Raw genomic sequence first — 12,924 nt, forward strand, 5'->3', positions numbered from 1 at the left:
CTCTCGATATGAGAAGTTCGAGGAAACGCTATTTGCCGCATTTTATTGCAGTAGCCCAAAACAAGTCGAGAAAGATACGCCTTATTTTTCGAAATCACCAGAACACTTAAGGGAGTAGCACTAAACTTCTGCCTTCTAAAGAGTCTTCAGCAGTGTCGGCCCCTAGCATCAGTGCTATTTTCTTTTCGACAGAGTTCAGTAGGAGTCTACGCGGATATAAAAGAAATTATCCATCAAATTGTCATTCGACCTGACGACAAATGGGGCCAACGATATCCACAGCGAGACTTCCCAAAATATGCGAAATGACAGAAATGACCTTTGAAGCGTGTTGTTTATCCAGCACAGTCTATTTCGTTAAAAATACTAAGGCGTTGGATCACAAAGAACACAATTTGTTTGCTGTCAAAATTATCACTGACTATTATTACGTCGATGACTTTACTGATAGATACTGACTTTACTGACTTTACTGACTAAGATAGCGAAAAAGCCATCAGCGTGCCAAGAGACGGTCACGATATTCACAAAAATGCCGAATGTAAGCTTTACAAATTCGTTTCGAATTCACCCGAAGTCGTCAAGGATTTTGGCGGTAGATTTAATGAACTATACCTTCAGTGCAAAGGGAACACGGTATCAGAGAAAATTCTTGAAAATTGTGAGAGCCGTCAACTGGCGCATTCACTTAAAATTTGAATTTCCACGGCATTGAAGGTGTCGTGGAAAGTATCCGTTCGGCATGCCTATGTTTGACCATTTCGGATTTCAATACTGGGAAGTGGGAAATTGGTTGGAACTAGTCAGCCGCCAGTGAAGTAAATAGAACTTGGAACTTATTTCGGCAACAGTTAGTCAAAGAGATTACCTGTGAAGTTCACAGGCCCCACATCCTTGGTGGGTTGGTGATTCATCTACAGTTGCACAATCTTGAATACGCCTTTTATTTGCGTTGCTAGTTGTCGGCACTGAATTTCAAATTTGGTCCGAAATAGCCCATTGTTCTATCGTAAGTATTTTTGTACGTCCTATGTTTCAGAAATAAATGCTATCTGTAAGCCCAAAGGTTAGTTTAAAGTACTTTTGCGAGGAGTCGTAAACAACAACTATTCAAGGCGAATATTTCATGCAGTCGCAATAACAATAACAACAATGTATTAATAATTATAAAAAAAGTTTTTATCTCTTCCTATATAATAGTTCAGAAATTTCCGGCACAGTGGGAACCTAGGGGTTAACTGCATTCCATTTATTGAAAAATGTACTTGCCGCAAGCTGTCGGGTATATACACACATTCAACACATCGATTCCACTCGAGTCTATAAATATCACAAACGTTTAATGCATTTTCTAGTTTGACCAAAGCAATAGCGAGAGTTAGAAGAAATCGAATTAACAAAATTAAGCAAACAAATATGCAGAGATTCAGTAACATCACGACTATACTCAATTTGATTGGGTTATCAGTAATCGGCCAAGAGTTTATCCAGACGCTGACAGATATTGTGATTGCTACATCCTTGGAACGCCGGGTGGACACTGTACTCTACACGAGCTACGAAAATGAGACTACCCTCGACTCAGCTAACGTTCTGCAGTCCTCGATTATACTAAGCGCGCTTGCTAGGGAACTGCCACAACCATTGCTGCACTTTGACTCCGCATCTCCCGTCGAATGTTATAAGAAAATGTTCAATGCCGAGTTGCTGACCATCGCTAAACTAAATCAGCACTCTGAATTTGATGATCATCTGTTGGCGTCGCTGTGGCAGCGTCTTTGGCGCAACACACAAAGTCGTCTCATCCTTCTGTTCGACGATTCCGCTAGCGAAGCGTATGTGACCAGAATCTTCAGAATGTGTGTGAAGCATCATGCTACGAATGTGATTGCTTTGCAACCACTTATGACTGTAGTGGAGCGAAACTATTGGGCTCTGCGTTTATTCCCTGCAGAGAAGGTTATCAAAGAGACCTTTCCGTTGTATTATAGAAAAATATTTATTGATCATCTTCAAAACATGTACGGCCATCCTCTGAGCATTATCGATAATACTTGGTATCCGCAAATTTATTACTATGAAAGCAAGGACGGCACCCAAACACTCAGTGGTTTCTTGGGTCGATCTTTAACTGAGTATGCAAGTCATTGCAATGCCACAAAGGAGTATCCGCTCGCTTCAGTACATAAGAATTTTACAAGCTTTGCTGACTTTGTTCACTTCCTCCAAAGTGAGATTGTCAATATAGGCTCAATAGTACCAATCGAAGCTGTCGAGCTTAACATTAGTTTATCGATTGTGTTTGAACTTACCGATTGGTGTCTAATGGTGCCAGTTGAACAGCCATTGCCGAAATCTACTTTCTATTATATCATAGTGAAAAAATCGGCTGTGATTTTGTTCTGTGGTACTGCAATATTTATATCTTGCTTTTGGGCTTTCACATATCGTTGGCGAAGTTCCCAACAAAAGCAATTGTCAATCATCGATTATTTCTTTAATGTGCTTCAGGGCTTAATGGGCGCTTCATTTTGGATAAGCGAAAGCAACTCAGCCGTGCAGAGTGTCATTCATTTGACCATTTCGTCGGCAGGCATCATCATTGGAACCGCTTATGGCGCTTACTTGCAGAGTTTCATTGTAGATGTACCTCTTGCCGCACCAATGAAAACCATGGACGATTTACTAAATCGTGGAATTACGGTAACTGCTAGCAGCGTTGAGATTTCTTTTCTTCAGAAATCATTCGAATTCACTAAATACTTTGAAAAGTTTACTTTTATCTATGATTTTAATGAATTCCAATCGATGCGGGATTCACTGAATCCACGTTATGCATTTACGGTCACCGACATGTGGGCCATCTACGACGAGCGACAAAAGTATTTCTCCCGACCACTGTTCCGTCTGTCAGATATTTGTCTTGGTAAAAGTCATCCGATGATTTTGACCTTGCAAGAGAATCTCTGCACCAGGAACGCTTAAATATTTTTATATTACGATTACATGAATTTGGGTTGATAGGCCACTGGTGGCGTAATACTTTTTTGGAATTTTTAGCAATGGATTTTATTTACTTAAAAGATGAGAATAAGCAGCCTGGTTTCGAGCCAATGGAATTGGAGGACTTGCGTATTGTGCTGATGGCAATGAGTGCATTGATTACTTTAAGCATTTTTTGTTTTGTGTTAGAAGTATTTTGGAAAAGAATTCAAAAATTTCTCATACCATCATCGAACTTTTATTTATATCTAAAACGAAAATAAATCAGACTTTAATGGTAGCTATCCGATTAAAAACTCGGCACCTATATCTTGGTAATAAAACATCTGCTTAAAAATTAAGAATTCTTTTTTTCTTATTCCGTGGTCATTTACCTACATGAAATTAAACAAAACAAAAACGACAGTCGTAGCGAAACCAACTGGGAGCACACAGCAACTGACCGGAAAGGTTTTTCTTATCGAAATCGAACATTTACTGGCGTTGGGAAACTGAAAGTATTTCTGTCAAAAGAAGGTTGTATCTACAACTGGAGTTACCATACCTTTTTAAGTCATCATATTTGGAATATCAAAATAAGATGCACGCTACATTATGTCAATCGCTAAGGCGGTTAATGTGACATATATTTTTGAGCGTAATTCTTAATCCAGTATTAAAAAAATGTTAATTCTTCTGTAGATAGTTGAATGAGCTACTTTAATAAAGAAACTAAAGGGTGATTTTTAAAGAGCTCTAGGAAAGGTTTTTCAAAAAAACACACGTAAAATTCAGTGAAATCCATGAAATTGTTATTTGAATCGATAGTACAGTCCACACAATTTAATGTTTGAAGATTATTTCATGCAAATGTTGACCGCGACTGCGCTTCAAATGGTCCATCCGCTTAGTCCAATTTTGGCATACTCCTTCCAATGTTTCGGCCGATATCTCACATATAAATGCTTTAATGTTGTCTTCCAATGCGTTAATTCAAGCAGAGCTTTAACATAGCCCCACAAAAAATAATCTAAAGGCGCTATATCGCACGATCTGGGTGGCCAATTGACAGGTCCCGAACGTGAAATAAAATGTTCACCGAACTCGCCTCCCAACAAGTCCATTGTTACGCGTGCTGTGTGACATGTGGCATCGTCTTGCTGAAACCACATGTCATGCAAGTCAAGCTCTTGCATTTTGGGCAAAAAAAAAGTTGGATATCATTTCACGGTAGCGCTTCACTCCAAAATCGACAATTCTGCTTATTTACGTACACATTGATCCAAAAATGAGCTTCGTTGCTGAACACAATTTTTCGATAAAAAAGTGGATCTTCGGCCAACTTTCCAAGAGCCCATTCACCAAAAATTCTGCGTTGCGGTAGGCCGTTCGGCTTCAATTCTTGCGCCAGCTGTGTTTCGAAAGGCTTCACACCAAAATCCTTTCGCAAAATTTTCGACGTTGTTGAGTAATAGAGGCCCAATTGCTGCGAACGGCGACGAATCGATAATTGATGGTCATCATTAACACTGGCCGATACAGCTGCGATATTTTCTTCAGTTCGCACTCTACGTAAGCGTGGTTTGATGTCCAATAATGTAAATTTGGTTCTAAATTTAGTCACAATAGCTCGAATAGCCGCTTCAGTGGGTCGATTAAACTGACCATAAAATGGAAGAAGCGCGCGATAAACTTTCTTAACAGAACACGCACTTTTATAATAAAATTCAATTATTTGCAAGCGTTGTTCGTTTGTAAGACGATTCATGGTTAAATTATAGACCAAACTGAAGATGTTTGACAGTGAAACAAAACACGAAGGGTGCGTCAGCTGTTTACACCAACTGTTTAAAAAGATAATAGCCAAAAAGTCACCGGTAAGTTTAGCCATGAAGTCGTCCTGGATACTTAAGGGCATTATTGCCTAATTTTGGATTGGATATGGATTGGACGTGGCTGACAAAATGAGGCACCATCCACGAGCAAACGGTCTCCAAGGACATTTCCATAGCAGGATTGTCACCCCCGTAAACTAGCTCTGTCTAGTGCGCTGAACCTCATCCCTCACCTATCGCCCCTGGAGCGGCTCTGTGCAGCAAAGCTATTCCTTATACTTTTTTTTAAGGGCTGCCATTGAGCTTAACTTGCATGTAATTAGTGTAATTTTGGTGGTGCCATTTTAATACGTGCTTAGGTTTTAAGACCCACAGGGAGTGGTCCACACGTTGTTGGGCCACATGTTTCTCTCGCCATCAGCCGAAGCTAGCCATCAAGCACCTCAACCCTCTTGATCTTATCCAAAAGCTCTGTCCCATGTACAATTGGAGATGAGACAAGTGACTGCGTTGCCTTCCGCGAATCATTGCACCTATATTAACTTTAATTAAGATGATTAGGTCGTCTTCGCGGACACCTTCGCCGCTCTTCTCATAGAGTGCGAGACAGTGTTTATAAAACATAACAAAAAAAAACATATAATACAATAAAGTTAGAGGAACGCGCGGCTCGCTTCATTCCTGTTCGAAAAGTCCGTGACAAACATCCCAATTTCTCAGCGGAAGCAGCCGTTTTAGGATAGGAGCGCGACTAACTACGTCAGGTCGATCCAAAGGATTCTTTAATAAAGGATCTTAATTTGGAGATTCGTTAACTGGTATACCAACAGGGGTTGAGTTTCGTCAGACCCGAAGCGATGTGTGAGCTATTCTAGCCAGTAAATCGACGAGAGTGGTCCCACTATTGAAATCTTGGAAACACTACAACTAAAGGGAGTCTTATCGACTGGTAACTCTTTTTTCCCCAATAGTGAAGACAACTGAGGCCCTCCTACTCCCGCTCTTTACATAACACTTGACCCCAGCTACACGTAAACATTATTTCCGTTAAGTGACCAGAACCACTTATTAGTTCTACCTTTTTCCAAATTGGACTTTATCCAGCAAAGTGAATGGTCCTGTCATAAAAAAATAGTTTGAGCACTTTCATATCGACACCTACGCCACTGTTGGCAGTTATCATTTCGAGATTTTTAGAGGCTTCGATTATTTAGAACCAGCATTAACACCGACAACAATGCCAGCCTTGAAATCCAACGGAGAATTGCTCTTGCCAACAAGAGCTACTTTGGACTATGTAGATAATTAAGTAGAAAAGTCCTCTCTCGACGAACAAAACTAACACTATGCAGGGTTCTCATCAAGCCCGTCCTATCGTATGGCGCAGAAGCTTGGATGATGTCAATATCCGATAGGCGTCCCTTAGAGTGTTTGAAAGAAAGATTCTGCGGAAGATGTTTGGACCTCTGCACGTTGGTAACGGCGAGTATCTTAGGCGATGGAACAAAGAGCTGTATGAGTTTTATGACTACATAGACATAGTGCAGCGAATAAAGATGCAGCGATGCGGTACCAGCTGATGATAGCAGAGATAGAGGATGACCTCCTCTATGGTGGTAGGATCAGGTGGAGAAGGACTTGGCTTTGCTTGGTGTTTCCAACTGGCGCCGGTTAGCACACGAAAGAAACGACTGGCGCGCTTTGTTAAACTCGGCCAAAATCGCGTAAGCGATTATGGCGCCTATCAAAAAGAAGAATTAGACCAGTGCCATTATGTTAATTACCGCTATCAACACTCGGTATTGCCAAAACTGGCACTGCGAGAGGACTGTCCTTGTTAGCGTTCGATACAGTTAGACATTCTGCGGTACTCAATGACTTGCAACAGTCCAACCTCCCGCTGGAACTGAAGAGGTGGTCCGTGAAATATGAAATAAATATATCGACATTAAAAATCCAACAAGAGAAAGATAATGCAAGGAGTGCCAGGGGTGGGTTGTCTCATTTTTAATTTTCAACTTTTCAAAATTTCGAAGCTTCCTCAATAACTAAAGGAAGTTTCGCTGATTTCTTATTCTGACGATTACTCGATAATGACATCTGTCAATGGCATAGAAAGCTTGTGTTTCGAAGTAAACGACTACCTTCCCAGCCTTTTTCGCTTCTTTTTCGAAACTCCTGACCTCTTTCCTAAACTCTCGAATGTCGTCATAGCTGTCCAACCCCCACCTCTCGCAGGCGAAGAGTTTCAGCTGTCTCGTGAGACCAGCGTTATCTTGGCATAATTACGCTCCAGATATTGTAGCAGTTTAAACTCCTACCTATTCAGAATTAACCCCGACATTAGTATCCCCGCATGATACTAAACATTCCTGCACATGTCTCTTTTTAAATTCACCCACCAAAATAAGTGAATTTTACTAAAAACAGTTCTCGAGCAACGAAATCATAATCCCATTAGTGAATATTAATATTGACATTAATGAAATGAAGTTCACCTAAAGTGCTTTGAAAATTCAAGAGATTTCAATACCGATTCGATTTATGGAAAATTTAATTTACGCTAAGCCAAACTAATCCATTACGGCTTATATACATATGAATCGGCTTGATACGCTTAAATTAAAATGGAATACAAAATATTAGAATTATACTAATGTCTTTAATGATACACCAAATAAATGCGTTTAACAAAATTGTGGACTTAACCCTTTGACTGCCGTTGATGCTTATCTTGTGAGTAATATTTTAAAGTAAATTGTCCTACTTCGACCACTATAACGCCAATTATCACAAACTTTCCGGGTTATACGGTTACACTCTGGCAGTGCCGTCTAGCCTGCTACCCGACGGGTATATTCCACTTCTGTCTAGCTCGACGATGCATCGCGATGGTTTGTGGTTAAGCGCCCGCCATTACGTTAGTCCCTTCAATACTCAGACGCTAATGCAGGCACCAGCCATGCCTTATAGATATATTTCGGCTGTATGTGACGGGTGAGTCCGATTCTTCGCCAACCATCAAGCTGTCTCCGCCGTCCGGTGTTGTTGTTGTTGTTGGAGTAATTGAATATTTCCACTGAAATAATCCTAATTAAATAAAAATCCTAATAAAAACCAGTACCGTTTTACTACCACTGTCTCGTGAGATGTCGTTTTTGTGTTTTTTTGTTTGTTTCCAAGTCAGATCCATTTCGTGGGGCCATGTATAACAGCGAAGCATTTATCTCGATGTCTGAGATCTCCTTTATTTGCTGTTGCAACGACTTACCGAAGGAGTGGAGTCGTGCCCATCTTCTTTCGGCAAAATCATGATAGTGTGAAGCAATGGATACTTTTATTGTGTTCAGTGGTGTGAATACTGCCTCCGCCTCTGCTAAGTCTATTGTCGAACCTTTCCTTGCTAACTGATCCGCTATCTCATTACCCTGTTGTTCCTATGACCGGGAACTCATATCAGAGTAATTTCAAGACAATGACTGAGCAATTCCAGCTCCACTCTACACTGTAAGACTAGTTTGGATGAAGTGGAGTTGGAGTCTAAGGCCTTTATATATGGCTGCTTGACGTCGGAGAAGATAGCTACTCTTGCACAAACTTCCTTGTAGAGTTTTAGTGATGCGCATGCTACTCTGATCGCTAAAAGTTCTGCTTGGAACACGCCGACATAGTCAGGAAGACGAATTGACTGAGATAGGCTGAGTGGCTCTGAATGGAAGCCAGCTCCCACACCACAGTTCATCTTAGAATCGTCGGTATAGATTTCGATATCGATTCTCCAATCACCTTCCCTTTGCTCCTTTCGGCTCTCGGTGGATAACGTACCGTAAAGCTTTCTTGAAGTTAAGGTCGGGGACTGTGTAGTCCGATCTGCGTTTGAGCACCGTGGGTCCCTGTAGAAGGGTTTTACAGTGACCGTACGACCTTGTTGTCCAGCTTCCTATGTCTCTTAATCTCACCGCTCTGCAAGTAGCAATTATTTTAATGAGTAAATCTAATGGTACAAGATGAGTTAGTATATTTAGCGCTTCAGTAGGACTGGTTCTAAGTGCTCTTGTAGTTAAGATGGACGCTGTTCTTTGGATTTTGTTCAGCTTATTTTTTTGTATTTCTTTTCTCTTATAGTCCACCAAACTAGTGCCGCATATGTTAATATTGGCCTTACAATGGCTGTGTAGGACCAATTGGATAGGTTTGGTTGCGGACCCCCTTTTTGACCTAACATTCTCTTACACATGTAAAGTGCTATATTCGCTTACAGGGTAAACTGTACTCTATGTTGGACTTCCAGCTGAGTTTGGGGTCTAGGATAACACCTAGGTATTTGCCTGTTGGGTTAGCGTTAGATTAACGCCGTTTAGTTTTGGCGGATTAAAGTTTACTACCTTGGTTTGCTTAGTGAATAGCATCAGTTCAGTTTTTCTCGGGTTTACACTTAAACCACAGTCCGGTGCCCAATTGCTGAGTAATACCAGAGCTCCTTCCATAAACCTGAAACCATAAGCACTATGTCGTCCGCGAACGCCACTACTCTAATAGTTGACAACTAGTAACCACAGCAGAGGGTAAAAGACTCCTCCCTGAGGGGTTCCCCTGTTGACAGAGCGTTTTACCGTGCTGCTGCCTACCTCACCGATGATTATTCTAGTTTTAAGCATGTTCCCTATCCATTCGTTAAGACCTATGTCTGTGCTTAATATATTAAGAACCTTTATTATGGATCTTGTGCTAACATCGTCGAGACAAGCGACTAGTGAGAATTGTTTGGGCGGCTGCTTTGTATGGTTCAAAGTTTTTCATCACCCATAGAATTCTGCCTTGGGCTATGATGTGGTTGATTGTAAGATAGATGATAGGTTAGATGTTTGAACACTGTTACTACTGTTCTCAATATCGTCTGTGTTACCTGGGAAATGAGTATTTATAAGATAGTTGAGTATGTCGGCCCAGGATTTTGTCCATTCTCCGTTATCTTTCTTCAAGAAGGAAGGGCAGGAGTGTTCTTTGGATAAAAGCTTACCTAGCCTGACCGTGTCTTCGGTTGATTCGGTGGAACTACAAAAATCTCTCCAAGCCTCTGTTCCTGACTCTTTGATTGAAAACGAAACTTTGAAAGCTCTTACTCTCTCATCTAAGTGTTCACTTGACGTTTTAGTTTTATTTATATGTTGAAGTTTAGAGAGAGTTACTCTACGGTTTCTCAGCCTTGAGGTTGATATCGAAGAGAATCCAACTATGGTCTGAAAAGTATTTCTTGTCGGATACCTATTTGGTAATTATTGTTTGTGGGTAGGGTAACGTCTAAGACCTGTTCCCAGCCTGGAAAATTTGCCGAGCTCGGAAAGGGGAAGGTTGGGGTGGTCCCTACAGTACATATGTCGAGGTTGCTATTTAATAGGAATTCAAAAAGTGACACACCTCTTTCATCCGTCTCTGAAATGCTCCAGAGCTCGTTTCTGGTTTTCGGGCCGCAGCCTATCAACAGTTTATCTGTGTTGTTTAGTGTTGATGGGAATCGAGCCACTTCGTCTGGCGGCACCGGTTTATAATGTGACATATACACCGATGCCAAGTATATTGTCGATTTCCGCAGCTCCATCTTTACCACAGTAAAGTCGGGAGTACTAAAACTAGATCACAGAAGAGCTTTTAAGGCTTTTTTAGGGACTATGCATGATCGGCACTTACCGTCTGCTTTATTGTAGAATATGTGGGAGTTGTTGTTGTCCTGAAACCCTTTAACATCAGGGTTGATGTATAAATCCGATGTCGATGTCCCCTTCCCTGAGGAAAATATCCCAGTTCTCTCTAGCCCATTTCGAGTGCTGCAGATCACCTGTATGACCTTAGGCATCGGGTTTGTTGTCGTCTTCAGCTAGGTAGAGTGTTTCTAGCTTTTCTAGCTGTATATTGCTGTCGAACTCATCTAGTTCATCCTCATTTTCATTGCTGTCTGGTTTGAAAATTTCCAGTTTGACCTTTCTTAGACCAAACCGCATTTTGTTGTCTTTTTTTTTGAGTATTGGCAGGCACTCATCGTAAGTCTGCAGAACCAAAGACATGCTGCTCCTGCAGAATCGAAGGAAGGGAGAGAGCTCCTCCCGGTGCTCCAACTACATGCTTGTCTAGCACGAGCTTGTACAGTTTGGACTCCACTTGCCCCCATTTCTGCAAGACTACTTTGCCGCTATAGGTTATCTCGTCGATCAGTGCGTAGAGGAGGTTACCCTTAACCACCTCACTGAATGGTCGTTGTTTTGTTTCTTCGATGCTGTTGGACACCTTAGGTCTTTTCCGTGACTGATCTATCACGTCCTGTGACCAGTTTCTCTTCGTCGCATCGCCTTTTTTATTGTTGTCCGCTTTAGGTTTTTGGATATGAAGTCTACATACTCCTTTACCACCTGTTGGTATTTTACCTTGTCAGCCTCGGAGAATGGTATTGTGTCGCAGCGCTGCATTGTGTATTCATCATCTGGTTCTTACGGTCGCTTCGCCTGACAGCGTCAAGCTCCACGAGTATTAAGGGGAAGTAATGGGGTCCCCCGCGGCAGCCCTCCTTACCGCGGTAAGACCACAGCTACTCTCGAAGGCGGCCAGGTATTGGAGAGGGAAGCTCCGTTCGTGATGCACATGTTTTAATTCTCTGCACCGTTGAACCCTCGGCACGATTCCAAGTACACCTTGACTTGGGAATGAGTTGGTACGGTACTCTCCGTATAGATAATTGGATGAACACCGCACACGCCGTTCCGCGAATAGGTGGTCAACCGATCCCCATATGGAGCTTTCCTTTTACTTCATGGTGGGTTTAATTCATAAATAAAATTTAGCCACTATTTAAGTCCCATCCCCGCTGCATGGAGACCAACATGATAAGAAAAAAAAAGAAAACAACGGAGTGTCACCAAATACGGACGCTTATAAGTAAATTATTTTCAGCATCCTAACGCTATTGTCATTTGCGCCTGCAGTATCGAACCCTATCCCTTACAGTGTGTATATTCCATTGAAAGCCGTTATCATGGATGATAGATTTACCAGGTTTGCTTTTTAACTATGGTGAAAAAGAAAATTGTGAGGGGAACTTCGGCTGCCACGTCACTTGAAAGATTGAGCCGAATTACTCTCCACCATTTCACATGCATTCACACACTCGTCCAATCGACCGTTATTGAGAAAGCAATGAAGCCACATGAGCAAAAATTGTGTTGGTTTGTTTTCGTATATCACTAACACGATCTTATCGTCAACCGAAATTTGCACGATCCTTTCCCATACATTCACACACTCGTCCAATCAGTCGTTGTTCAGACGGCGACGAGGTGCCATTGGTTAATTTTTTTCATAGATCACAAACATAATATCAGTTTCGGTTTTTGTAAACACATACCAAGTGACGCTGGCCTATCAGCTGATTTTGTCAAATTCGCTGAGAGCGTAATAACGGTCTGCTCTAAAAACCTTTTCACCATGAGCCATTGTCCCGCTACCTGGCACATACGAGCCAATGTTCGCCATACACAATTACTCTATATTTGCCTTACAACGACAGATTACCAAGCTGTAAAACCAACTGAAGGGAGATATAGAGTGACGTCAATCAATGCCCGCGTCGCTGCATCACACCTCACCGCAACAGCAGCTAAGATGATTCCTCGGTAAAGTATGATGATGTTAACACCTAGGCATATTCGTGATTTATTCGAGTTTTCTGGATACTCAAGCTCTGAAAACAATCAGAGTCGGGCGGTATTAATTCAGCGAAGTGAGTAATGTCAGCGGCGTGATGGAACAGCTTTGATTTCGTCTCGGACGACTAGAAAAACTGGTACTTAGTCAAATAAAGCAGGTACGAGATACGCCAAATGTGACAGAGGGGAAAAGTTGTAAAAAATTTCCAATTTGCTACGTTCACTTACAATCTTACAATACTTTTACAATCAAAAGGGGAGGAAAAAGCATACCTCTAACGAACGCTACTTTCCTGGAGGAGGTAGTGTCGAAGTTCACACCTACAAGGCGCCTGGAGTCGGCACATTATGCAGTTACTCTAAGGCTATGCCCAAAAAAAAAAATAGTTAAAAAAGTCAGTCAAAAAAAGTTG

The 12,924-nt window shown here is 41.6% G+C and overlaps 1 protein-coding gene across 1 annotated transcript; it reads left to right on the forward strand.

Moving 5' to 3' along the window:
• Positions 1-1,416: 1,416 nt before the first annotated feature.
• Positions 1,417-2,985, forward strand: LOC129253268 (uncharacterized). The gene has a single exon (XM_054891573.1). The coding sequence runs from the start codon at positions 1,417-1,419 to the stop codon at positions 2,983-2,985; it is 1,569 nt and encodes a 522-aa protein (XP_054747548.1).
• Positions 2,986-12,924: the final 9,939 nt, after the last annotated feature.

This window comes from Anastrepha obliqua, chromosome 1 (genome assembly GCF_027943255.1).
Source record: "Anastrepha obliqua isolate idAnaObli1 chromosome 1, idAnaObli1_1.0, whole genome shotgun sequence".
In the NCBI taxonomy this organism is placed as follows: Eukaryota; Metazoa; Arthropoda; class Insecta; order Diptera; family Tephritidae; genus Anastrepha; species Anastrepha obliqua.